General features: G+C 49.8%; 2 protein-coding genes across 6 annotated transcripts in view; one reads left to right on the top strand and one right to left on the bottom strand.

Annotated features, from left to right (window-relative positions):
- Window positions 1–13555, top strand: part of HNF1A (HNF1 homeobox A) — a 24368-nt gene extending 10813 nt beyond the window's left edge. Inside the window, exons 2-10 of one of the 2 annotated variants that reach the window (XM_017872099.1) lie at window positions 230–429; window positions 4507–4693; window positions 5152–5393; window positions 7293–7444; window positions 7574–7775; window positions 8520–8711; window positions 10306–10427; window positions 10521–10665; window positions 12112–13555. In XM_017872099.1, the coding sequence (XP_017727588.1) occupies window positions 230–429; window positions 4507–4693; window positions 5152–5393; window positions 7293–7444; window positions 7574–7775; window positions 8520–8711; window positions 10306–10427; window positions 10521–10665; window positions 12112–12239 (1570 nt within the window). In that variant the 3' untranslated portion in view covers window positions 12240–13555. Of the gene's footprint in view, window positions 1–229; window positions 430–4506; window positions 4694–5151; window positions 5394–7292; window positions 7445–7573; window positions 7776–8519; window positions 8712–10305; window positions 10666–12111 lie in introns of both variants that reach the window. The other variant, XM_017872098.1, reaches the window with a different exon arrangement.
- On the bottom strand, window positions 13493–27732 carry CUNH12orf43 (chromosome unknown C12orf43 homolog). Of its 4 annotated transcripts, none has more exons than XM_017872100.1 (7): window positions 27566–27726; window positions 23647–23721; window positions 22377–22419; window positions 21819–21917; window positions 17326–17399; window positions 16050–16140; window positions 14524–15531 (listed from the first exon to the last, which is right to left on the bottom strand). In XM_017872100.1, exons 1-7 carry the CDS (start codon window positions 27708–27710, stop codon window positions 15177–15179), a joined length of 882 nt encoding a protein of 293 aa, XP_017727589.1. In that variant the 5' UTR covers window positions 27711–27726; the 3' UTR covers window positions 14524–15176. The 4 variants fall into 4 exon arrangements, with proteins under 4 accessions (XP_017727591.1, XP_017727592.1, XP_017727589.1 ...); XM_017872101.1 differs by having other exon boundaries at window positions 14524–15528; XM_017872102.1 differs by lacking the exon at window positions 23647–23721 and having other exon boundaries at window positions 13493–15531; window positions 27566–27732.

Raw genomic sequence — 27732 nt, 5'->3', positions numbered from 1 at the left:
CTACAAGTCTCTGTCCTCATGACCGGGTGTCTGTGTCCCTGTGTCCTGGCATAAATGACCATATCTCCCTGTCCCTGAGTCCAAGTGTAGGCCCCTTGGCTCTATAACTGCTTTCATGCACAGTCCCCACCCTCAGGGCTGACAAGGGTTCCAGCACCCAGGGCCCCAGCCCCACGTATAGGGAGGGATACCCCCTGCTGACCAGACCCTGTCCTTGCCCTCCTCCCAGGGAGGACCCGTGGCGTGTGGCGAAGATGGTCAAGTCCTACCTGCAGCAGCACAACATCCCACAGCGGGAGGTGGTCGACACCACTGGCCTCAACCAGTCCCACCTGTCCCAACACCTCAACAAGGGCACCCCCATGAAGACGCAGAAGCGGGCCGCCCTGTACACCTGGTACGTCCGCAAGCAGCGAGAGGTGGCGCAGCGTAAGTAACGACCCTACCCCGCGTCTTCCCTGGGAGGGCCCAGGACTCTCCCCTAACTCATAGTTGGGGGCTGGAAGCTTCACCATCCCCATTGCACAGACAGGTAGATGGAAAGGAAGTCAGTGGGATTCAACCTGCATTTATTACCTATTCTGCACCAAGCACTCTGTGGGACAGGAGTAGGCTTGGTCCTGAACATCCAAAGATGAATGAACTGGGTCTCTGCTTTCTTTCTTTCTTTTTTTTTTTTGAGACAGAGTTTTGCTCTTATTGCCCAGGCTGGAGTTCCATGGTGTGACCTCCTCCTCCCAGGTTCAAGCAATTCTCCTGCCTCAGCCTCCAGAGTAGCTGGGATCACAGGTGCCCACCACCACGCCTGGCTAATTTTTTGTAGTTTTAGTAGAGATGGGGTTTTACCATGTTGGCCAGGCTGGTCTTGAACTCCTGACCTCAGGTGATCCACCTGCCTCAGCCTCCCAAAGTGTTGGGATTACAGGCGTGAGCCACTGTACCCGGCCTGGGTCCCTGCTTTCTAAGAGCCCATGGTTAAGTGGGAAAGTGGGAGAAAAGATCATTAGGATCCAGTGAGACATGTATTAGAATAGGACAACAGCAGCCACAACAATAATAATAATGGCTACTATTTATCAAGTGTTTTTGGGGTGCCTGGTCCAGTGCAGAGTATTACACAAAGCATGTCAGGGTGCTGAGCTGACTGTCGACTGGGGAGTGACCTGTTCTTCCTCAGGAAGGCAGAGGTATTAGGAAGGCTCACATTGCAAATATGACCTTTAGACTAGGTCTTAAAGTGGGAGTTGAATTTTGACCCCTGGAGACGCCGGGAAGGGTGTTTCAGGCAGAAGGAACAGCATCAGTAAAGGCTCAGAGGCAAGGTCTATGCTCAGGAAATCCTCCACTGCAAACTCAGGAAGCTCTGGGAGCCCTATTATTCAGGGAATGGTGGTTTTCTTCTCCAGGCCTCATACCCCACCAAATCCCAGGTGCACTGTCACCTTCCAACCTCTATCTATGTGTAACATTTTTTGACATTTATTAATTATCCAGGTTTTTTTAAAAAAGAAATAGCCAGGCATGGTGGTGTGCCGTAATCTCAGCTACTTGGGAGGCTGAGGTGGGAGGACTGTTTGAGCCCAGGGGTTCGGGTCCAACCTGGACAACATGGCAAGATTCCTCCTCTAAAAAAGAAAGAAAGGAAAGATAGGAAAGGGAGGAAGGAAGGAAGGAAAGAAGGAAAAGAAAAGAAAGAAAAAGAATGAGAGAAAGAAAGAAGGGCAATACACATTTGGTTAAAAAAAAGAAAAACAGAGTTTATAAGAAAAATTAGATGTCTTTCCCCTAAAGCAGCCACTGAAATTCCCAGACTCTTGTGTATCCTTCCAGAGAGATTTTCTGCATATAGTAGCAATAGATATGTTGTTTTCTTGCTCTTTTTCTGATTAATGGGAACATACTAGACACACTATTTTGCACATTGTGTTTTGTCTCTTGGCAATAAATCCTGTACATCTTTTCATATTGGCACTGAGAGACTGATTGATTTCATTCTTTATAAGGGCTGCTGGCTGTTATTTAACTGGCCACCTACTGAAGGACTTTTAGGGTTCTTGCAATCTGTGAATACAACCAACTGCAGCAAAAAACATCCTTATTTATATAAGTGCATGTTCACATGTGACTGTGTCTGTAAGATAAATTCCTAGAAGTGGAATGCTGGAACACAGAATAGCTGCTTTAAAATCTTGGGTACATATTGGCATAGTTCCTTCCAAAGAAGTTATATCAATTTACACTTCCACCAACAGTAAAAATCACTGCGGAAAAAAAAAAAAAGTATGTAGGCCGGGGCGGTGGCTCACGCCTATAATCCCAGCACTTTGGGAGGCCGAGGAGGGTGGATCACTTGAGGGCAGGAGTTTGAGACCAGCCTGGCCAACATGGTGAAACCCCGTCTCTACTAAAAATACAAAAATTAGCTGGACATAGTGGCGCACGCCTGTAATCCCAGCTACTTGGGAGGCCAAGACAAGAGAATCGCTTGAACCCAGGAGGCAGAGGTTGCAGTGAGCCAACATCACGCCACTGCACTCCAGCCTGGGTGACAGAGGGAGACTCTGTCAAGTAAATAAACAAACAAATAAATGTATGTATGTACGTATGTATGCATGCATGCAATAGACGGCTCTAATCCTGACTCTATAGCTACCCCTCATCCCAGTTACTGGGGTGTTCACACTCTGCTGTGCTGTAACACACTTGGAAAAACAGTACATTTTAATACTGTTTTAATTTGTATGAGAAGAAACAATAAAGATTCTGAAAATCTGTTAGAACTAGATTTAGTTTCTGAGAGAAACAGTGTTCTCTTAAAACCATCACTAGAAGAAATTTTACAATATTCGATAAAATGCATTAAAATTTTCTAACAGTTAGAAATGTCATCAAGGACTTCAGCCTAGAGCTGAGAATAGAGATGCAAACTGGCCCAAATAGCTTTCCCTGGGGGATTTTTAACTTAAAAGTTAAGGAGAAATTGGAGAATTTGAGATGCAGAGTCAATATATGACTGAAGTATTAGGACTCTTTCAGTAACAGGGGACAGAACCCCAACTCAAACGGATTTAAACAGAAAAGGGAAGGTATCGACTGATGCAATGTGAGGAGTCCAGGGCTGCTTCAGGCATGATTAGATCAAGGGGCTCAAATGAGGTTCACATAGCATTTCCTGACTCTGTTTTCTTTTTTGTTGGCTTCATTCTCAGACGGGCTCTCCTCATATAGGCAAAGATGGGTTCTGGAAGCCCTGGGCTGCCATCCTATCAGCTTAGCAACCTCAGAAGGAAAAGAGCTCTTCTTTTCAGCTACTTTCAGTTGAATGACTCTTTTTTTATACACTTAATAATGCAAACTTTTATTTATTTTATTTTTTGAGATGAGGTCTTTCCATGTTGCCCAGACTGGTTTTGAACTTCTGGGCTCAAGTGATCCCTGCCTCAGCCTCTCAGGTAGCTGGAATGACAGGCTGGAATAACCTCTCAGGTAGCTGAATGACGCACCACTGTGTCTGCTATAACAGAAACTTTTAAATGAAGTCTAACATAAAAAGTGCACAAATCCAAAGCATACAGCTCAATGAATTTTCACAAAGTGAACACTCCAATACAGATAAAAAATAGAATATTACCAGCTCCCAGCCTGGTGTGGTTGCACCCACCTATAATCCCAGGGAGGCAATGGTGGGAGGATCACTTGAGCCTAAGAGTTCAAGACCAGCCTGGGCAACAGAAGGAGACTCCATCTCTACAAAAAATAAAATAAAATAAAATAAATGAGCCAGGTGTGGTGCACACCTGTAGTCCTAGCCACTTGTGCCCGCTGCTGCTTCTTGGCACTGAGATGGTGAGGGCCCTGCTGCTGCTGTGCCCCTGATTCAGAACCTACCTTCCTCTCTTCTCATAAAGTGCTGTCCTGGCACTTGTGTGTCCCAGTCCTTTGGTGGTCTGCTCAGGGATAATCCAGTAGACTAGTTTCCAGTAAAGTGGTATCAGCTGATGACGGCTGGTTGGGTCTCTTCCTCTAGCTAACATTTGCATTTAAAGCCTGATTTTCAAGTCTGGAAAGCTGAATATAATTCTGAATCTACAGAGGACATATGGCTCAAGTTTTTGCTGTACTGCATGACCCTGGAAAAATATGTAAGCTCTCTGAGCCTCAGCTTCCTCATCTGTAAAACGGGGATAGTAAATGTGCCAAATAGGAACAAATGCTAATGCTTACCTGCAGTCTTGTATTGAGAAGAATTGTGAGATCATATCTTGGGTTGGTAGGAAAGCATTCAGGGATTGATTAGTGATGTTTGCCTTGGACACTGGTTAAGAAAGTGATAGCATATGTGCTGTGTGTTTGTCATCACTGGATTAGATGATTTCTAAGTTCTAGCTATAAGCTCCTCTGGTTCAGCACCCCAGCAATGAGAAAGAATCAAGGGCAAGGTCAGGGAAACTGACCTGGGAAGTTGAGAGTGGCCAGTACCCCACTCACGGCTTTCTGTGCCTGCAGAGTTCACCCATGCAGGGCAGGGAGGGCTGATTGAAGAGCCCACAGGTGATGAGCTACCAACCAAGAAGGGACGGAGGAACCGTTTTAAGTGGGGCCCAGCATCCCAGCAGATCCTGTTCCAGGCCTATGAGAGGCAGAAGAACCCCAGCAAGGAGGAGCGAGAGACGCTGGTGGAGGAGTGCAATAGGTACAACGGTGGGCGGGAAACAGTGCTGTTTTGGTCTGGGCTGTGGCAAGGCCAGGGAAGGGGAAGGTGACTCTAGGTCCTGTAAAAGGCTGTCCAGTTGCCGAGAACTCCTGATATTGGCTTAGCCTGGCCCAGAAAATTAAGAATACTTGAACCTAACCCCATTCCTCGCAGCCCTCCTGCACCCTGGACACCAAGCAACCCCTTCCATGGATGCCCACCTAATCTGATTCCCTCTACAATCCTATGGCTCTTTTGCTCACTTTATGAATGGAGAGACTGAGGTCAGAGAGACTGTCACCTGCCCAACGTCATACAGCAGACCTGGCATTGGAACCCAGATCTGCCAGCTTCAAACCCTCAGGCAGAGCTCAACTTCTCAGAACCCTCCCCCCTCATGCCCAGGACAGGGTTCTTCTGAGCCTGGCCTGGAGACTCATGGGTGGCTATTTCTGCAGGGCGGAATGCATCCAGAGGGGGGTGTCCCCATCACAGGCACAGGGGCTGGGCTCCAACCTCGTCACAGAGGTGCGTGTCTACAACTGGTTTGCCAACCGGCGCAAAGAAGAAGCCTTCCGGCACAAGCTGGCCATGGACACATACAGCGGGCCCCCACCAGGGCCAGGCCCGGGGCCTGCGCTGCCTGCTCACAGTTCCCCTGGCCTGCCCCCACCGGCCCTCTCCCCCAGTAAGCTCCACGGTGAGTGGTATTGTGGGGACAGGGGACACGCGGGAAGGTGGGAGGGTTGGGGAGGACTGTCCCAGTGACAGCAGTCACCTAAACCTCTTAGCACTTCAGTTTGGTTCCATTCCATTCACACCACTCCTTATCACTCTACTTCACTCTGTTCATTCATCCATTCCACTCTATCTCCATTCCATTCACTCTACTCCTTTCCACTCTATTCACTCCATCCACTCCACTCCATCCACTCCAATTAACCCCATTCCATTCACCCCATTCCATCCACTCCATTCACCTCCACTCCATCCACTACATTCGACCCCACCCATCCACTCTACTCCATTCACTCCACTCAACTCCACTCCATACACTCCACTCCATCCTTCCATCCAACTTTATCCCATCCACTACATTCAACTCCACTCCATCCACTCCATTCACCTCCACTCCATCCACTCTACTCCATTCACTGAACTCCACTGCATCCACTCTATTCCATCTACTCCATCCACTCCACTCCATCCATTCCATCCAACTTCATTCCATCCACTACATTCAAACTCCACTCCATACACTTACCCCATCTATTACATTCAACTCTACTCCATCCACCTCCACTCCCATCCATTCCATCCAAATTCATCCCACTACTACATGCAACTCCACTCCAACCCACTCCACTCCATTCCCACTTCACCCATCCCACTACATTCCAACTCCCACTCATCCACTCCATTCACCTCCACTCTATCCATTTACTCCATTCACTCAACTCCAACTGCAATCCACTTTATTCTATTCCCATCTACTCCATCACTCCCATCCATCCATTTATCCAACTTCATCCCATCCACTACATTCAACTCCACTCCATTCATCCCATCATCCCATTCCATCCCAAACTTATCCCACCCACTATGAATTCAACTCCACTCCATCAACTCGCATACCCCGCTGCATTTCACTGACTCCATTATTACCATTCAACTCTATCCATCCACTCCATACTCTATTCCACCACTTACTCCATCCACTCCATTCAACTCAACTTCCATCCACTCCACTCACTCAACTCCATCTACTCCACTCCCTCTACTTCATTATAACTGTGCTCCATCCACGCTTCACTCCCACCCATTTCCATCCACTCTACTCCATCCACTCCACCCATGTGACTTCAATCACTCTACCCACCTTTCTCCACTCCTCTCCCTCTGTACCATTTCATTCTATGCTGTCCCATCCCACTCTTCATCCCACATGACTCCACACTTCATCAATTCCACTTTGCTCCATCCACTCCACTCCAACCCACTCACTCCACTCCATACCATACCATTCCACTCCACTCTGTTCACACTACTCCATTCATTCCACTCCACTCCACACTATTCCTCACCATTCCACTCCATTCTATTCCTTCCCACCCATCCTCTCCACCCTTTATGGTACCCGTTCCACTTGATCCCACTCATTCCACTCAATTCAATCTATACTACTCCACACCATCCACTCCACTTCATATCATTCCACTCAACTCAACCTAAGTTGATTTGGGTTAATTCCATTCAATTCATTCATTTCAGATTGTATCAATTCAATTCATTTCAACTCAACTAAATTCAGTTAAATTCAGTTCAGTTGTCTTCCACTGAGCACCTACTGCATGTCAGGTATAGAACTAGGCAGTGGGGGGAATGGAGCTAATAAATGCAGTCCCAGCCTTCAAGGAACTGGGAGCAGCTAACCCAGGGCTTGGCAAAAGGTAGAAACACAGGCAGATTTGCTGGCTGCATAAAGGCCGACAGGCAGCTGGCCTAAGCAGACCAATGGAGTTTGAAGCGATGAGGGCTATGGAGGCAGGAGAGGGCTGGGAAGTGGGGTGCTGAGGCAGGACACTGCTTCCCTCTCCAGGTGTGCGCTATGGACAGCCTGCGACCAGTGAGACTTCAGAAGTGCCCTCAAGCAGTGGCGGCCCCTTAGTGACAGTGTCTACACCCCTGCACCAAGTGTCCCCCACGGGCCTGGAGCCCAGCCACAGCCTGCTGAGTACAGAAGCCAAGCTGGTGAGCATCCTGCCTGTAGGGAAAACCCAACCTCATCTTTCCTTGGCAGGGAGATTCTGGAACAGTCCCCAGGGAGGCCCTGTTGGGACCCTGCCCCCACCCCCGACTCAACTTGGCTTCCCCTTGTAGGTCTCAGCAGCTGGGGGCCCCCTCCCCCCTGTCAGCACCCTGACGGCACTGCACAGTTTGGAGCAGACATCCCCAGGCCTCAACCAGCAGCCCCAGAACCTCATCATGGCCTCACTTCCTGGGGTCATGACCATCGGGCCTGGTGAGCCTGCCTCTCTGGGTCCTACGTTCACCAACACAGGTGCCTCCACCCTGGTCATCGGTAAGCTGGAGGGGATGGGTGGGCACCTGGGTGGGAGGCTCATGGGGCAACCGCAGAATCCAGGAGCTGGAAGAGCCACTGGGATTCATTGATTCATTTGTTCACTTATTCATTCATTCATACAACGTGTATTTATCCAGTGCCTACTCTGGAGCAGGCACTGTGCTACATCAGTGATACCCGGGTGAACCAAACAGACCAAAATCTCAGCAACTCAAGCAGGGAGGCAGGCACTAAGCATAATACATCAATTCTGTGGTACCTCAGAAGGTGAAGGGTCTACGGGCAAATTACAGCAGGGTAAGGGGGACTGATGTTTTCTAAGTTTTTTGTTTTATGAAGAAAAATTAAGCCCAGAAAGCCTTTATTTGTAGGTACAATTATGCAGAAGCCCAGTACATAAGATAGATAGGGAGCTGCTAGGAGAGGGGAGCAGAGAGCTAACCCCAGGGCCTTTGCACTGCTGTGGAACCCCAGGGCTCCAGGGAACCTCAGTTTGACGACTTTTGAACAAGTCACTGCCTGCCTCTCCCACTAGCCTAGATAAGGAACTAAAGGGGGAATGACTTGCCAGGGCCACTTAAATTAGTGGCAGGTCCCAGTGGAGGGCTGTTTCCTGACCATCCTGCCCCCTCCTCCAAACCACAGGCTCTGGGAAGGAGAGGTGGTGCCCTTGGGAGGTCTTGCGGGGGGTGATGGGGTGTAACTGGGGAGCCCAGCTGATTCCCGCCCCTTCCACTCCAGGCCTGGCCTCCACGCAGGCACAGAGTGTGCCGGTCATCAACAGCATGGGCAGCAGCCTGACCACCCTGCAGCCCGTCCAGTTCTCCCAGCCGCTGCACCCTTCCTACCAGCAGCCACTCATGCCGCCTGTGCAGAGCCATGTGACCCAGAGCCCCTTCATGGCCACCATGGCCCAGCTGCAGAGCCCCCATGGTGAGCACCCTGTGCCCCACACAGGGGGAGATGATGATAGAGGTTTGGCTGTCAATGGATGCAGGGGAAGGGGATGCCTGGCAGGCGTTGCAGTCTGAGTGTGTCTCCAGGACAAGTGCGTTTCCGTGATTGAGGGTGTCTGCAGGCCACAGTGTGTTCCCATGTGAATGCACGTATCTGTGTGTGTGTGCGCACATGACTGCTTGTGTGAGCAGATCCCTAGTACATGTCTGGGTGTGGGTCAGTTGTGCATGCATTTGTGTGTGCATGCCTGTGTTTCTCTGAAACTCTTAGGGCCATATGAATTTCTAAGATCTATTCAGATTTTAGAAAGGTAATCTGGGGCCAGGTGTGGTGGCTCACACCTGTAATCCCAGCACTTTGGGAGGCCAAGGTGGGCGGCTCACTTGAGGTCAGGAGTTAGAGATCAGCCTGGCCAACACGGTGAAACCCCGTCTCTACTAAAAATACAAAAATTAGCCAGGCGTGGAGGCACGTGCCTGTAGTCCCAGCTACTTGGGAGGCTAAGGCAGGAGAATTGCTTGAACCAGGGAGGCGGAGGTTGCAGTGAGCTGAGATTGTGCCACTGCACTCCAGCCTGGGCAACAGAGTGAGACTCTGCCCAAAAAACCCAAAAAAAAAAAAAAAAAAAAAAAAAAAAAGAAGAAAAGAAAAGAAAGGTAATTTGGTGGATATGCCAGCTATCACACAACACTCCCAGCAGGGTTTGAGACAGCCCACTGTGATCAAAGCACTGCTATTTCTGCAGCCAAAGTAGGATTTCTACAAGGCAGTTTAAATACTCATAACCTCATGTCAGGTTCAGGCTGGGTTTTGCCACCAAATGAGCTCTAGTGCCAATCTTAAGGAAATCTTTTGGTTTCAGACCTTTTTGGAATTTGGGACTGGGTTAAGAGATTTTGGGTCTGTATATGTTTCTGTGTGTACGTGGTTGAGAATGTATGTGTGTGTGTAAGTTTTTATATGAGTCACTGTGAGAATATGTGGTTTATGTGAGTTTTCCTAGCGTCTGTGTGTCTCTTGTGGGGTCTGTGTGTCTCCTGCGGGGTGGGGGGAGGTGCTGTAGGCAAAACATGGGGTTTTATTTGGAGAGGTGGCCTGGAGATGGAGGTACTGCTGTCCTCTGCCTTGCTCTTTGACAGGGGCCACCTGAACTTAGTACACAGCACCTGAGTTTAGTACAGTAGCACCTGTGCTTAGTACATAGCCCCTGCATTTAGTACAGTAGCACCTGCGCTTAGTACGTAGCACCTGTGCTTAGTACAGTAGCCCTGCACCCACGCCTCCCGTTCCCTTTCATACCTGCTGTCTCCAGGTGGCAAAAGCTGGAGTTGGTTTCTGGCCTCCTCCAGGCTCCCCTGCATCAATCCCCGCTGAGCAGTTCCCTGTAATGGGGAGAGGGTCTGTCCCTCTATCTGGAGCCCTCAGTTTTGAAAGTCAGTCCTGGATCTCCAATTGCTGCCCAGTCTGGTTGTTCGGCAGGCTCCATGCCCCCCTTTCCCCGGTCCTGAGGCCTGGGATGGGGGCTGTCAGGCACGTCTGCCACATCTGCCCCTCTCTCCCCTGCGGCCAGCCCTCTACAGCCACAAGCCCGAGGTGGCCCAGTACACCCACACGGGCCTGCTCCCGCAGACTATGCTCATCACTGACACCACCAACCTGAGTGCCCTGGCCAGCCTCACGCCCACCAAGCAGGTAAGGTCCAGGCCTGCTGGCCCTCCCTTGGCCTGTGACAGAGCCCCTCACCCCCACATCCCCGGGACTCAGGAGGCTGCTCTGCTCCCCCAGGTCTTCACCTCAGACACTGAGGCCTCCAGTGAGTCCGGGCTTCACACGCCGGCCTCTCAGGCCACCACCCTCCACGTCCCCAGCCAGGACCCAGCAGGCATCCAGCACCTGCAGCCAGCCCACCGGCTCAGCGCCAGTCCCACGGGTGAGAGGCCCTGGCTCCGCCCCCTCCCTTACTGTCCCCGCCCCCTTCCATGTTGGTCCCACCCCTTTCATTGCTGTCCTGTCACTGTGGGGCTGTGCATGCAGCAGGCCTAGGGCTGCCACAAGGAAGCACTGGCAGGCATGGGGGGTTGGGTGGGGTTCCCCGCCTCCCAGACATGGCCTGTGTGCCCATGAAGCCCAAGAGGCACAGGCGACCCCAGGAAGACAGGGTCCACCTTGCAAGAACATCTCAGGGGCTGGATTGAGGAAAAAGATGAAGTCATGATAAGGAGCAGGTCTCGGAGCCAGAAGCGACTCTTGCGTGTGTTTGGTTTGGCTTGGCTCAGGGTCGAACATTCTTTGAATTTGTTGCCAACGTTTCAAAATCAGGAATTTTCACATAGAAATCCAGATTTCTGGCATCTTTTGGGAAATTGGAAAAATTCATATTCCCATATAACAGCTCACCAGGCCTCACTGCATCCACTCATATCGGCTCCAATGACCCCTGGCAGTGGGGTGGTCACCTGGGTTTGTAATCCATGATGTCATTATCAGGAGTGGGCACTTTGGGGTCAGGTGGCTGGGCTTTGCAGCCTGTCTTTTTGCAAGCTGCCCCCTTTCTATAAGGTTCCTGGACCCGGCCCTGGCAGCTGTCATGACAGCCACCGAGGCCATTCTATGTCCTGGCATTCACCCCGTGAGGCGTCTGCATGATCACCTCCATTTTACGGATGAGAAAGTGGACACTCAAGGAGGGGAAGGACTTGCCTCATCTCCCACAGCTACCAGATGGCAGGGCCAGGACTCGAACCCAGGTCCAACCTCAAAGCCCATTCTCTTAACCATGGCCATCAGTCAGGGTTCTCCAGGAGCACAGAACCAATGCATTTACCTGAAGGACTTGGCGCGTGTCTGCAGGGGCTGGCAGGCCTGAAATCTGTTGCTGGCAACTCCGGGGAGCGAATTCTGCAGCCTTGAGGCAGAATTCCTTCTTCTCTGGGAAACCGGTTTTTGCTCTTACGGCCTTCCACTGATGGAGGCGGCCCACCCATATTTTCAGGGTAACCTCCTTTACTCAAAGTCAACTGATTGTGGCATTAACCACATCTACAAAGCACCTGCATTCACAGCAGCGCCTAGATTAGCATTTGGCTCAGCCTAGCCAAGCCAACACGTACAACTACCTACCCCAGCATCTCACCGGGGCTTCTCCAGCGTTCCCACTAAGATGTACTGAGGCCACTCCCTGGGCGGCCCCGGACCCTGGCTGGGAGGCTCCCCTTGTTAAGAACTGAGAGTAGAGGTGTGACTTTGGGGTTCCTGTTATCTGCTGTGATCCAGGAGGTGTGGCCCTGCCTCCTCATTCCGAGTACCTCTAGGGACGGGCAGGTGGGGTGCGTGTGGGTGCCTGGTGGGTGGTCAGCAGCCTTGTTTGCCTCTGCAGTGTCCTCCAGCAGCCTGGTGCTGTACCAGAGCTCAGACTCCAGCAACAGCCACAGCCACCTGCTGCCGTCCAACCACAGCGTCATTGAGACCTTCATCTCTACGCAGATGGCCTCTTCCTCCCAGTAACCACGGCACCTGGGCCCTGGGGCCTGTACTGCCTGCTTGGGGGGTGATGAGGGCAGCAGCCAGCCCTGCCTGAAGGACCTGAGCCTGCTGAGCTCCTGTGGTCCTTCCTGGACAGCTGTGCCTCGCTCCCCACTCTGCTCCGATGCATCAGAAACGGAGGGCTCTTGAGGTGCCCCAACAACCCATGCAGGGCTGCTTGGGTTGCACAAGAGGGGGCCATGGAGAGCTAGGAGCAAAGCCTGTTCCTGGCAGATGTAGGAGGGACTGTCCCTGCTGTGTGGGACACAATCTGCTTACTTGGAACAGAAGGGGGCGGCCTATGACTTGGGCACCCCCAGCTTGGGCCTGTGGAGAGCCCCGGGACCGCTACACCACTCTGGCAGGCACACTTCTCAGGAAACAAGCCTGTGTAGCTGTGACCTGCTGAGCTCTGAGAGGCCCTGGATCAGCATGGCCTTGTTCGGTCACCAATGCACCCACTGGGCCACTCCATCCTGCCCCAACTCCTCCAGCTAGTGACCCACATACCACTTGTACTGACTCGATCACCTACTCACACAGGCATTTCCTGGGTGGCTACTCTGTGCCAGAGCTTGGGGCTCCAATGCCTGAGCTCAGGGAGGCCAAAGCTAACAGGGAAAGCAGGCAGGGCTCTCCCGGCTTCCCCTGTCCCCGGCGATTCCCTCTCCCAGGCCCCATGACCTCCAGCTTTCCTGGGTATTTGTTCCCAAGAGCATCACGCCTCTGAGGCCAGCCTGGCCTCCTGCCTCTACTGGGAAGGCTGCTTCAGGGTTGGGAAGTTGTCCTTCTTCCTGTGGGAGCCTCGCAACCCATGCCAAGTCTAGGTCCTGGTGGGGCAGCTCCTGTCTCGAGGGCCCTGCAGACCCCGCCCTTATTTGGGGCAGGAGTAGCTGAGCTCAGAAGGCAGCAAGGCCCGAGCAGCTGAGCAAGGCCCAAGCGGCTGGCCAAGCTGAGGTGCCCAGAAGAAAGAGGTGACCCCAGGGCACAGGAGCTACCTCTGTGGACAGGACTAATACTCAGAATCCTGGGGTCTGGCTGGCTGAGGGCAGTTCGCAGCCACCCTGAGGAGTCCGAGGTCCTGAGCACTGCCAGGAGGGTCAAAGGAGCCTGTGAATCCAGGGCAAGCATGGTCCCACATCCCTGGGCCTGCTGCTGAGAACCTGGCCCCCAGTGCACCGCATCCACCCTGGGATTCAGGAAAAGGCCTGGGGTGACCCAGCAACCCCTGCAGCTTGTAGCCAGCTTGGGCGAGCGGCACGTTTATTTAACTTTTAGTAAAGTTAAGGAGAAATGCGGTGGTAATTTCTTGCTTGTCCACAAATCATTCAGATGGGGTTTGGGCAGGTAGTGGGAGGCTGGGGCAGGCCAGGGGTCTGCGAAGAGGAGATGGGCTCCAGCACCCACACTCTCACACCCCACGTCTCTGCTTTTCTGGCTCTGCTGAGACTCTAATGATGAAGCCAGATTTCATCTTAACCTCAAGCTTCTACTTTAAAAAAAATTTCGTTTTGGAGACAGGGCTCAATGTCACCCAGGCTGGACTGCAGTGGCATTATATGGCTCACTGCAACCTTGACCTCCCGGGCTCAAGGGATCCTCCCACCTCAACCTCACAAGCAGCTGGGACCACAGGCGCTCACTACCATGCCCAACTAATTTTTGTATTTTTTTTTTTTATAGACAAGGTTTCGCCATGTTGCCCAGGCTGGTCTGGAACTCGGCTCAAGTGATCCACCTGGCTCGGCCTCCCAAAGTGCTGGGATTACAGGTATGAGCCACCGTGCCTGGCCACGAGCTTCTTTTTTTTTTTTTTGGTTGCGATAGAGTCTCACTCTGTTGCCTAGGCTGGAGTGCAGTGGTGCAATCTCGGCTCACTGCAACCTCTACCTCTTGGGTTCAAGTGATTCTCCCACCTCAGCCTCCTGAGTAGCTGGGATTACGGGCGCGTGCCAACATGCTCAGCTAATTTTTGTATTTTTAGTAGAGATGGAGTCTCGCCATGTTGGCCAGGCTGGTCTCAAACTCCTGGCCTCAAATGATCCACCCTCCTTGGCCTCCCAAAGTGCTGGGATTATAGGCGTGAGCCACTGCACCCGGTCACAAGCCTCTACTTCTTGCAGAATGCCTTTGTCGCATGAAACCTAGTCCACGAGTGCTATGACACTTCCTGAAGTCTTGGGTGGGGTGAATGCACAAATCCTGGGAGTGCAGAGATTTGTGTTGTATTTAAAACATCTCAAGGTTCAGCATTGACAGGCAATACCCAAATCACTCGATAAGTTTTGTTTTGGGTCCTCTGACAATTGAGTTTCCATAATCTGGTCGGCTCAGAGACACTATCATGTGTGGTATATTCACAAATGCAAAGAAAATTCTAGAAAGCCAGGGGTGAAAAAGCTCTCCTTTTCAGACAATTCTGTGAAGTCTATGGGGCTAAGGAGAGAAGAACCAAACTTTTCTGGGCCTTGGCCTCTTGGGGATCCCTTCTCTCATTTTCTAAAAACTTTCTCATACCAGGCTAAAGAGGTGGCGGGAAGGGCTCCCTTCCCCTGCCCACCTCAGACAGTTCTAGCGAGGTGGAGGTTTCACCACTTGGCCACCAGTCTCAAATAACTGGAAGGCTCCTTTCTTCCTGAGGCCATGGAATGTTGTGGAACCATAGGCCACCCCTGACCCCTGCCCCCAGCCCTCCACGGCAGCACAGAGGGGCAGGCCTTGCTTGGGCTTCTCACCCTACAGTCACTCTTTTGGCTCAACTCTCAAGCAAGCCCTCATCACCATCAGGGTCTCATGGGCAGTCTGGGTTTGCCAGCCCAGTGCTTGAACTTGGAGAGGGAGGTGGGGCCTGGAAATGCCTTGTCCCCAGGGGGGCACCTTGTCCGTGGAGCCAGCTGAGCCCTGTGCCCATGGCTGGGTTCAATTTGCAGGCACAGCTGCGGCACTCTTTGCTGGTGGGAATGGAGAGGCCTCGCTGGCCTTCTTCGCCTTTTTCTTCCTTTTCTTCTTTTGAGTCCCAAGCGACACCTGGTCCCCGTTGAGCTCACCTGACTTCTGCTTCTGGACTGTGGCCGTGCTGGTGGGGGTGGGGGTGATGGTGGCTACAGCTGAGTCGACGCTGGCCCCCTTCTTGGCTTTCTTCTTCAGCTTCCTTTTCTTCTTTACCTCCTTCTCCAACGTGCCAGGGCTGTGGATGGCTGACTCCTGCAGGATGTCGGACGCCGACACAGCTGCCTCCTGGCACCGCCGCCACTCCTCATCACTGTCCTCACTGCTGCAACAAGGGCACCCTGCGTTAGCTGGAGTCAGGACACAGCCCCAGAGCCGCCTCTCGCTGTCCTCCTTTGGTCCACGTCACCAGGAGGCAGCCACAGAGGGAGGCCGGTAGCGAGTTCAGGCTTGGGAGTGGGGCCAACCTGGCTTCCAATACTGGCGTCTGGGCGTAGCAGCCTTGTGACCTCCTTAAGTGACTTAACCTCTCTGACTGTCAGTATCTTCTATAAAACGGGGATCTTAACAGAGTCCAGGCCTCCCAGGGATGTCCCAGGAGGCAACTATGATCAAGTGAGGTGTCTGGCCCAAGATGGGTGCTCAAAAGCAGCAAACATCCAAAGCCGCCACCAAGAAGGCTTTCCCTCCTACTGAGAGCACGGTTTCTCCAGCTGCCTGACAGGGCCAATGCCTCGGCCTGGGCCTGGGCCTGCCTGGAGTCTGCTTGGCTATTCTGGGGAACCCACCAAGACAGAAGAGGAGGAAAAAGGATGGGATGTGAGGAGAGGTGTGAGTTCTCACCTGGAGCTGGAGGGCTGTCGCTTTCGGCGGGGTTGTGGAGACTCTTCCTTCTCACAGCCTCCAGGGACAGACGTGAAGAAAAGGCGGAAACCTAAGATTCAGACGGGCAGAGTCAAATGAAAACAAAACAAAACAAAAAGAAAGATGAGAAACAAAAAAGGTAAACAAGAAAAGAAACAAAAAAGAAAAAAAATTAAAAAAGAAACAAAAGAGAAACAAACAAAATTTAAAAAAGACACAAATTTAAAAAATTTAAGAAAGAGTAACAAAAAAACCCCAAATGAACAACAAAAAAAGGGGGAAGAGTCAGCACTGCCAGATGCCAACCCCTCTTCCGAGGTGCCAGGTGCTGAGGCTGCCCCACCTCTGCCCTCAGGAGCTCCTGGTCCAGAGGCAAAGACCCGGGAATCAGTCATCTAACTACAAAGTGATTCTGCCTCTGCCAAGAGTCATGCTGATGCCTGATGGAGCCAGTGGAGGGGGTGCTGGAGCGGGAGCCAGCAGCCACATCAGCTCAGCAAGCCCTCAGAGGCTTCTGGAAGTCAGCACTTGAGCTCCTGACCTAAGGCAGCCTTCAAAGTGGCAAATGTGTTGATACAGGACAGACACAGATGGGCAAGGCTGTGGAGGGCAGCAGGAAAGTGCTCCTGCTCGGGGTGACACAGACGAGGCCACCTCAGGCAAATGACTTTGTTTCTCAGGGCCTCAGTCGCCTTGTCTGTAAATGGGGTCTCATCATAATACCTGCCTAACCACAGGGCTGAGCGGATGAAAGAATGGTGCAGTAGGCTCATGCCTGTAACGCCAGTACTTTGGGAGTCTGAGGCGGGAGGATAGCTTGAGGCCAGGAGTTCAAGACCAGCCTGGGCAACATGGCCGAACCCTGTCTCTACAAAAAATACAAAAATTAGCCAGGTGTGGTGGTGCATGCCTATAGTCCCAGCACTTTGGAAGGCCAAGGTGGGCAGATCGCTTGAGGCCAGGAGTTCAAGACCAGCCTGGGCAACACAGCGAGATCCTGTCTCTGAAAAAAAAAATAATTAGCCAGGGTTGGTGGTATATGTCTATGGTCCCAGCTACTCAGAAAGCTGATGTGGGAGGATAGCTTGGGTCTGGGAGGTTGAGGCTGCATTGAGCTATAATCGCTCCACTGTACTCCAGGCAGAGCAAGGCCCTGTCCAAAAAAAAAAAGAATGTGCCAAAAATGTTTCGCCCAGCTCCAGACACACATTAGGTGCTTAATAAATGATAGCTTCTATTAAGTATAACCACTCACCATCATCCTCTGAAGTGACTTTCTGTACCTTAGCTTCTGTTGGCTCCTTTGCTGCTTCTGAGATAGTAATGAAGCTAAGGGGAGAGGAGATGGTTGATTTAAGATAAGATTTTGGATAACAACAAAACAATTTTAAAAAATTCTTTTTGAAGTGGAGGGGATGGGGCACGTGATCAAAAATGCAAAAGCAGAAAGCATGCTGGCATAGTAAGAGGGTTGATGGTCTGGTTATAATATGCTGACCAGCCTCTGCCACTCAAACTGCAGTGCTTCATTTGTTTAAAGCCCACTTTATTCCAGCAAGTGCCGAAGAAGTTTTAAAGACATAGTAAAACAAAATGAAAGCAATTTCAAATAGGGCAAAGAGATATAAGGGCAAGAGGAACAGAAAGACCTAGAAGTGTGGTTAAGAAGTCCTACCTACTTGTTAGAGAGAGGGCATACATTTTGCTCTGAGCTTCCTAGCAGCAAGCATGAAAAGTGAAATATGACCAATCTAGAAAACTGGTTCAGAGGACAGCTTCTGGGGCAGGGCAGACCTGTTTTAAATTTTTTTTTTTTTTTTTTGAGACAGAGTCTTCACTCTGTCTCCCAGGCTGGAGTGCAGTGGCACGATCTCGGCTCACTGCAAGCTCCGCCTCCCAGGTTCATGCCATTCTCCTGCCTCAGCCTCCCAAGTAGCTGGGACTACAGGTGCCCACCACCACACCTGGCTAATTTTTTATATTTAGTAGAGATGGGGTTTCACTGTGTTAGCCAGGATGGTCTCGATCTCCTGACCTTGTGATCCACCCACCTTGGCTTCCCAAAGTGCTGGGATTACAGGCTGAGCCACTGCGCCTGGCTACGCTTTTTTTTTTTTTAATTAAAAAAGTTGGAGATAATTGTAGACATGCAGTAGCAACAAATAATGCAGAGGTTCCACAGACCCTCCACCCATTTTCTTGCAATGGTAACACTGTGCCTCACTATAGCACAATATCACAACCAGGACATGGAAATGGATCCAATTCATGGACCTCATTCAGACTTCAGAGACCTGGGTTTTGAATCCTGGTTTTATCACTTATTAGCTGTGTCCCTTAAGCAAACAACTTTACATCTCTGAGCCTCTGTTATCCACCTGCGCAGTGGGAATGATGAAGGTCCCTACTTCTTAAGGTTGTCACAAGGATTGAAGGGGAAAACAGATATCAAGCACTTGTGGCACGTGGCCTGGCCACAAATACCTGCTCAGTAAATGGTAGCTATGATGATGATGCAGATGATGACTGTTATCAAGAAAAGCTTCGGCCTTCACAGGATCTCTAACATAAAAATAAACCACATTTCTCTAGAGGCACAAGGCTGCAAGCATGTCTCTGGTAAGTGCAGATGGAGATGTCACTGTGCACCGCAAAGAACAAGGCTCTCAGCAATGCCCTCAAGGCGGACGCACCAATGCCCTGGGTGCTTTCCCTAACCTCCCTTCCTATATGCCAAAGGCGCCCCCCACAAGTCCTGTTCAGGAAAAGCAACCTGGGGAGAGGGAGTAGAGATGATGCCACTCAGGCACCTGTTCTTGACCCCACACAGTGGTTCCATGGTGGCCACCAGGAGCATTTGGCAATGTCTGGAGACATTTTTGGATGTCACAACTGGTGGCGTGAGTACTACTATCATCAAGTAGGTAGAAGCCAGGGATGTTGGTAAACATCCTATAATGGGAAGAAGGATAGACCCCCACGACAACTGCTAGTCAAAGATGTCAACAGCGCCAAGGTTGAGAGACACTGACTTAACACAAGGGACCAAATGCAGTATCTTTTATATCTTTTTTTTTTTTTTTTTTTTTGAGGTGGAGTCTTGCTCTGTTGCCCAGGCTGGAGTGCAGTGGTGCGATCTCAGCTCACTGCAACCTCTGCATCCTGGGTTCAAGCGATTCTCCTACCTCAGCCTCTCAAGTAGCTGGGATAACAGGTGTACGCCATCATGAACAGCTAATTTTTGTATTTGTAGTAGAGATGGGGTCTCACCATGTTGGCCAGGCTGTTCTCCAACTCCTGTCCTCAAATAATCCGCCTGCTTCGGCCTCCGAAAGTGCTGGGATTAGAGGCATGAGCCGCCACGCCTAGCCTAAGGTATCATTTAGATTTCTTTGGAGAAACATGAAAACGCTGCAGAGGATATTCTAACCATGGCTGGCTGGCATTTCTACTGCAGAAACATCTCTGTGGCTCAGAGCAATGCCAAGCAGGCCCTGTTCAGCCTGAAGCCACAGAGTCACAAAGAAAAACTGTGCTCCCACAGGCTGAAATGCAGCTGCCTTCCTAAGCACCTCCCCTACATTCTCCAATTGAGGGGAACCCTGTGGGGTTCAGGCTGCGGGGCTCTGGCCCATTATTCTGTCTCAGGAGAATAGCTGGTTCACACTTTGGGAAGGCTCATTTGTCCTTTTGATATCTACTTCGACTGGAATGGCAATGGCCCCAAATCCTGCCTCATCTCCCTTTCAGAATCCTGCCAGGGCTCTGCCAGTCAGGAACAGATCTAGCCCAGTGTATCTCAAGACCCGTTCCATAGGTTGTTGACTCGTTTTCCATGAAACAAAGGCACTGTGGCCAAACAAGTTTGGAAAATGCTGGGCTAAACAGTTACACAGGTCTCTTCACTACAGGAATTCTCAGAGCCTTGAATATACTACTATGGCTTGCAGTCTGCAAGGACATGTGGAGGTATGTAGATTGCAGTGTTTCTCACACTTCTTTGCTGTTGGACCTCCTTTTTTGTAGAGCCACGCTTTGGGCTAGTGCTAGAATCCAAATGTTTGTGTCCTCCCCAAATTCTTATGGTGAAATCCTCACCCCAGCTGGGCATAGGGGCTCACACCTGTAATCCCAGCATTGTGGGAGGCCAAGCCGGCTGGATCACTTGAAATCAGGAGTTCGAGACCAGCCTGGCCAACATGATGAAAACCCATTCCTACTAAAAATAGAAAAAATACAAAAAATTAGCCAAGCGTGGTGGGCGCACACCTGTAATCTCAGCTACTCAGGAGGCTGAGGCATGAAAATCGCTTGAACTCAGGAAGTGGAGGTTGCTGTGAGTCGAGATTGCGCCACTGTGCTCCAGAGGGAGACTCTGTCTCCAAAAAAAGAAAAGAAAAAAAGAAATCCTCAACCCAGGGTATTAGGTTTAGGAGATGGGGGCCTTTGAGAGGTGATTAGGTCATGAGGGTGGAGCCTTCATGAATGAAATTGGTGCTCCTATAAAAAAGGCCTGAGAGAGACCATGTGAGGATGCAGTGGAAAGGCGCCCTCTGTACTGGGAAGAGGGCTCTCCCCAGATGCTGAATCTGCTGGTGCCTTGATCTTGGACTTCTCAGCCTCTAAAATGTGAGAAATCCATTTATTTTGTTTATAAGCTACCCAATTTATGTTATTTTGTTATAGCAGCCCATATGGACTCAAACAGGTTGTATTCCTTGACACCTACTTTAAGAATGCCAACCTGTATCCTTACCGACTGGGTGATCAACCTGTGTTGAGAATGTAAGATAGAGACCGGGCACTGTGCCTAGCACCCAGAAGGCACCCAAGAAATAGGAACACGGCCCTTCCTTGCCCTCTTGTGGCGGGAATGAGCTTCTCGATGTTCCTCTCTTACTCTCATGGTTGCAGGATAATGCAGGGGTTAAGAACATGGGCTTGGCCAGGCACAGTGGCTCACACCTATAATCCCAGTACTTTGGGAGGCCAAGGTGGGCGGATCACTTGAGGTCAGGAGTTTGAGATCAGCCTAGCCAACATGGTGAAACCCCATCTCTACCAAAAATTCAAAAATGAGCCTGGTGTGGTGGTGGGTGCCCGTAATCCCAGTTACTCGGGAGGCTGAGGCTTGAGAATCGCTTGAACCCAGGAGATGGAGGCTACAGTGAGCCAAGATCGTGCGCCACTGCACTCCAGCATGGGCGACAGAGCGAGACTCCATCTCAAAAAACAAAACAAAACAAAAAAACATGAGCTTGGAGTCAGACAAATTTGGGTTTGAAGCCCAATTCTGCTCCCTCCTGGGTTCTGAATCCTGGCTTTGTCACTTAGTAGCAGTGTCCCCTGGGCAAATGACTTTGCCTCTCTGAGCCTCAGTTACCCATCTGCACAGTGGGAATGATAAGAGTCCCTACCTCTTAGGGTCATAACAAGGATTAAATGAGAAAATGGACATCAAGCACTTAGCACAGAGCATGGCCACAAACAGTTGCTCAGTAAATGGTAGCTATGACGATGATGTGACGTTAAGCAAACATATCTCCTTGCTGACAGCCTGTTTCCTCACCTGGAGAATAAAGGTAACAGCAGGACCCACATGATAATGTTGTTTATGAATGCAGGGAGGTGACATATGCCAGGTGCCTGCCACCGTGCCTGCTTGGACACCGTGAGCTCCCAGCCAATGTGAGCCATTGCTGTTTGTATTAACAAGGGCAGGAGAGGAGAAACTCCACCTTTATTTACCTGTCCAGCAGGGCTCCCAGCTTCTTGGCTACGTGGGCTCGGAATTCAGGGGTGGTCTGAAGCTCGTTGCCATCTTGTTCATGCTCATCCACCTTATGCCTACGACACACACAAAGAGACCTCACTTCCTGCCCTTGGCCGGGCGCGGTGGCTCAAGCCTGTAATCCCAGCACTTTGGGAGGCTGAGACGGGCGGATCACGAGGTCAGGAGATCGAGACCATCCTGGCTAACACAGTGAAACCCCGTCTCTACTAAAACTACAAAAAAAAACTAGCCGGGCGAGGTGGCGGGCACCTGTAGTCCCAGCTACTCGGGAGGCTGAGGCAGGAGAATGGCGTAAACCCGGGAGGCGGAGCTTGCAGTGAGCCGAGATCCAGCCACTGCACTCCGTCTCAAAAAAAAAAAAAAAAAAAAAAGGAGCTGTCCCCATGAGCGCAGGGACCATGTCTGTCTTGTTCACCTGGAAATGCCAGGTGTGTAGTCTAGCATCTGGCACACGCAGGGGATCAGTATTTGTTGAATGAATAAGTGAAACTTGAACCCAAAGTGCATAGTACCTGAGGCTCCGTTGGGAGGTTGACAACTGGTTATTTGCAGCACCTGTGGAAAAATAAAAATTGGGGCATTTATAGAGGAAACAATGACAGCAACAACAAATGCGTGCCAGGCACTATTTTCTGCAGCTTAAAATACATATAACTCATATATATACATACATATGTAACTCATATATATTATATCTATATATAACTTAAAATAGTTATATACCCATAACTTAAAATAGTTACATATATAATTTAGTTATATATGTATATAATATAGTTACATATTTTATATAAGTACATTTTATATAGTTATATATATAACTTAGTTATGTAACTTAAAATAGTTATATATATAACTTAGTTATCTATACATAAAACTTAAAATAGTTATATATGTAACCTAAAATATATATCACACATATAACTCAGTGAATCTTTCCAACAACCTGATTGGAGGGGCTACCATTATCCCATTTTGCAGAAGAGATGTAAAATAACTTAGCCAGAGTCAAATACCTAATAAGTGACAGAGTTGGGCTGAGGGCCCAGGCCATCTGACTCCTGAGCCCCCTCTTAACCACCACGCTATGCTGAACAGGCAGGTCTAAGTGTGATTTGACTGCACAATCTAATGCCTGCCTGTCTGTGTGCTAAGTGCAGGGGAAGAGAGAGAAGATGGCTCTTTTGTGGATCACATTTTTCAAGCCAAAATGGTGGGGTTGCCTGGCCTTTTGGTTATTCCCTCAAACCAGATACTGAATGCCTTTTATTAACCAGGTGTTGTCATTGCTGAGCAACTTACTCGAATATCACTGTCTGCATGGAGCTTACATCTAGTTGGTAGAGAGAGATGATAAACACACATACATAAACAAAATGTAAATTTGGATAATGGTAAGTGTATGGAAAAAAATAGAAACAAAGGAGGAGAGGGAGGTGGGGACTGTTATATAAAGGTGGGCAGAGAGGGCTTCATTGTACAAGGTAACATCTGAACAGAGATTTGAGAGAGGAGAGAGAGTGAACAAAGTGGGCATGTGGGACACAGCCTTCCAGGCAGAGGGAAAGCATCTGCAAAGGCCCTGAGACTGGAGCCTGCCTGTGTGTTTAGAACCAGCAAAGAGGTCAGTGTGATCAGAGCCCACCCAATAAACTGGGAGCAGCAGAGATGGAGAACTCAGGGGGACCAGATCATGAAGGGCCCTGATGTGGACCAATGGGAGAACCTGGGCTTTGAGGAGGAGGAGCTCTGGAACTGAGCAGAGGAAGGACATAAACTGACCTGGGTTTTGACAGAGCATCTTTGGCTGCTGTGCGGCACGAGACTGTTGGAGCAAAGGCAGGAACACGGAGTCTGCTGCAGTAATTGAGGTGGTGAGAAGTGGCAGGACTCCAGATAGATGCACTTTTAAGATGGAGTCAAGGCCGGGCGCGGTGGCTCACGCCTGTAATCCCAGCACTTTGGGAGGCCGAGGCGGGTGGATCACGAGATCAAGAGATTGAGACCATCCTGGCCAACATGGTGAAACCCCATCTCTACTAAAATACAAAATTAGCTGGGTGTGGTGGCACACACCTGTAGTCCCAGCTACTTGGGAGGCTGAGGCAGGAGAATCACTTGAACCCAGGAGGTGGAGGTTGCAGTGAGCCGAGATCACGCCACTGCACTCCAGCCTGGCAACAGAGTGAGACTCGTCTAAAATAAATAAATAAATAAATAAATAAATAAATAAATAAATAAATGGAGTCGATAGGATTCACTGACAGACTGACTACAGGGCGTGAGAAACGAGTGAAAGTTAGTGCTGAGGTTTCTGACTTAACTAACAAGACAAAACGTGCTTGTATATTTAAGGGGCCAACTGAACAAAGTGGACACTTGGTAGCTCCGGGCCCAGTGGAGGGCCATAGTGTATGAAACTGCTCCATGGGGGCACTGCTGTGTTTACGTCATCACACATACACGTTGCCTCTGTGTCCTAGTACCTTGTGGTCTATGTCACTGTACCTCAGAGCACAACACAGAATGCTAAACATGCCCCATGCTCCTGGAGGTGGGCAATGTGGGGGCCTGGATGGACAGTCTTTAAAGACCTGGTCTTTCATCTTCAGCAGATAATCACACGGAAGAAGAGCATCTCTTCCATCATGACTACAGTGTGATGAAGGTGAGGTACCATCAGCGAACAGAAACAGTTATTACAGAGGGAGACAGTTCAGTTGAGTCCTGGCTGTGCCACCAAGCTGTGTGATGCTGAGCAAGTCACTTTATCTCCCTGAGTCTTTGTTTTCTCATCTATAAAATAGGAATACAATCACCAACCTTCTGGATGTAGTGTTGGAGACACTGTTTCCATGCCCGTCTCCTTCCTGGATTTGTAAGCTACTTGAATATATGGTCTGCCTCTTTTTATCTTTGTATCCCCAGATCCTGCCATAGTATCTTGATTTGAATTAATTGTTGGAAAAATAAATCAAAGTATATGCTACCCTAAAATTAAAGTGGTTTGAGTGACCAGTTCATCACTGGATTTAAGAGCTGTCTCTAGAGGTTACATAAATAAAATAGTGACCTATATTTCCACATAGTCATGGACCAAAGGGTGGGAGTTCTGACCACAATAGACACTTGTCAATGGCAGAGTGGCACAGCAGCAATGAAGAGCATGGACTTGGAGTCAGGTAGGCCTGGATTTACGCCTGGCTCTGCCACTTACAAAGTGGACAACCTTGGCCAAGTTATTTCACCATTATGAGTATCAGTTTTCTGTAAAATGGGGCTAATATACCCTTTTGTGGCATTGCTGGGAAGATGAAAACAGACAACAAAGTGTTTAGAACGGGGCAAAAAATAAATTCTCAACTCCTGGTGGCTATTACCAGACGCACTCAAGAATGTAATCTAGGCTGGATGCGGTGGCTTATGCCTGTAATCCCAGCACTTTGGGAGGCCAAGGTGGGCAGATCACCCGAGGTCATAAGTTCGAGACCAGCCTGGCCAACATGGTGAAACCCTGTCTCTAATAAAAATACAAAAAAAATTAGCTGGGCCTGGTGGCAGGTGCCTGTAATCCCAGCTACTCAGGAGGATGAGGCAGGAGAATTACTTGAGCCTGGGAGGCAGAGGTTGCAGGGAGCCAAGATTGCGCCATTGCACTCCAGCCTTGGTAACAGAGCAAGACTCCGTCTCAAAAATAAATAAATAAATAAATAAATAAATAAATAAATAAATAAAAAGACCAGGCGTGGTGGCTCCCACCTGTAATCCCAGCATTTTGGGAGGCCGAGGCGGGTGGATTGCCTGAGGTCAGGAGATACCAGCTGACCAACATAGTGAAATCCTGTCTGTACTAAAAATACAAACAATTAGCTGGGCATGGTGGCAGGCGCCTGTAATCCCAGTTGCTAGGGAGGCTGAGGCAAGAGAATCACTTGAACTCAGGAGGCAGACGTTGCAGTGAGCTGAGATTGTGCCACTGCACTCCAGCCTGGGCAACAAGAGTGAAACTCCATCTCAAAACAAAACAAAACAAACAAACAAAAAAACTAGAAGCACAGGGGCTCACACACCTGTAATCTCAGCACTTTGAAGGTCGAGAAGGGAGAATCATTTGAGCCCAGGAGTTCAAGACCAGCCTGGGCAACATGGCAAAACCCCATCTCTACAAAAAATACAAAAAGTACCTGGGACTACACATTGGTAGTCCCAGCTACTTGGGAGGCTGAGGTGGAAGGATCATCTGAGCAGGGGGAAGTCGAGGTTGCAGTGACCCATGATTGTGTCAGCCTAGGTAACAGACTGAGACCCAGTCTTGAAAAAAAAAAAAACAAAAAAAAAAACAGAGCAAGAATTAGGCAGAAGGAGGAAAGCAGTCCATGTGGAAAGACCAACCACATATTTGCCACCATGTATTGGGCCTTTAAGATGTGATAAGCACTGTAGATTGCATTATCTCAGTTACTTCTCAACCTTATGGGGTGGGTACTACCACTACCCGCACTGTACAGATGAGGAAATTTAGGTACAGTGAGATTTAAGTACTTTGCTCAAGTTCCCACTGCTAATGAGTGAGATGGAAAGGCAGATCTGCATATAGAACTTGCAGAGAAAACTGTGGTTATGGTACTAGGGGGTGAGGGGGGCAGACTATGATCTGGAAGCTACCTACAGGAAGTGCAGTATGGCAGGAGGGAAGGAAGGGAGAGGAACGCAATAAATGGATCACCAAAGGGCTTGTAAGTCCTTTTAAACAAATGCAGTGGTTCTCAATCTTGCTTTGCCATAGCCTTCTCTAACAGCCTGGTGAAGCCTGGTTCTCTTCTCAGAGTAATGTTTTAAATGCATGAAATGCAACATATGGGATTACAAAGAAAACCAATGATACTGAAATTTAATTATCATGATAGTAAACAACCAAACTTGTGATGTATGCTCTTCTTACATCTTAGATCTAGAGATGGGTCTAAAAATTAGAGTGGCACATTTTAAATCAGGGATGAGTGTAAATGACTTTTTCCCAGTATCTTATTATCAATAAAATGACATATTGAGATCTGTATCTGCAAAGATTGTAATGAGATATGAAAATCTGTGACTTCTGTTGGTATAAAGTAACGGTATTGCCAGAACTACTGTGGCTTAGTGCTTGCATGATGGAAAGAGACTATAAAGTTCAGTCAGAGGAGAATGGAAAGCAAAGATGCAACATTTTTTCATTCCAGATTCAAGAACCCTTGGGTTCTTGAATTAGGCCCCTTGATGTTGAGGGGGGTTCTGTATTTATTCCCAGGGGACTAGAGAGTCATGGTCAGAGTGATGTGCTGAGCACTGCTCTTGGCAACCTCAAGGGTGGGAGAATGATGTGTTGGAGGTGGGGAAAGGCTGGGTGCGAGAATACCGGGAGGGGGCTGTTGCAGTCATCTCGAAGAGAGGGCGGCCTTCCCAGTGTGGGGCAGTGAGGATAGACCCAAGGAAGCAGAATCAAAAGACATTTGGGTACCTCAGTTTCCCCGACTGGGATAATGAAATACCCTCCCTACTGCACCTGCTCATGCTTTCAATCAGCACTACATCCAGTCCCTGGAGCTCTCTCAGGGAAGGAAGTCGAGTTCCAGTGACTCCCTCCTCACCATCCATCCTCTCAGGCTCCAGGGGAAGATCCCACGCCCCTCGGCCAGTCTCCCCAAACATAGTACCCTACCGGCTCTTGGCCTTACTGCCCCGTGCGGGCGTTGCTCCAAGCCCCAGGCCGGCATTGCCGCCTCGCGGCACCGCTCCAGCTCCCCCGCATCGCTACTGCTGCTGCTGCTTTCCGAATCGCTCATAGTGGCACTGGGCGCCGCCATCTTGAACCACCGCAAAGGATTG

The sequence above is a fragment of the Rhinopithecus bieti genome, unplaced genomic scaffold, assembly GCF_001698545.2.
Source record: "Rhinopithecus bieti isolate Rb0 unplaced genomic scaffold, ASM169854v2 scaffold_6776, whole genome shotgun sequence".
NCBI lineage: Eukaryota > Metazoa > Chordata > Mammalia > Primates > Cercopithecidae > Rhinopithecus > Rhinopithecus bieti.
Note: the sequence above shows the minus strand (reverse complement) of the source record. Positions and strands in the feature narration are given on the sequence as shown.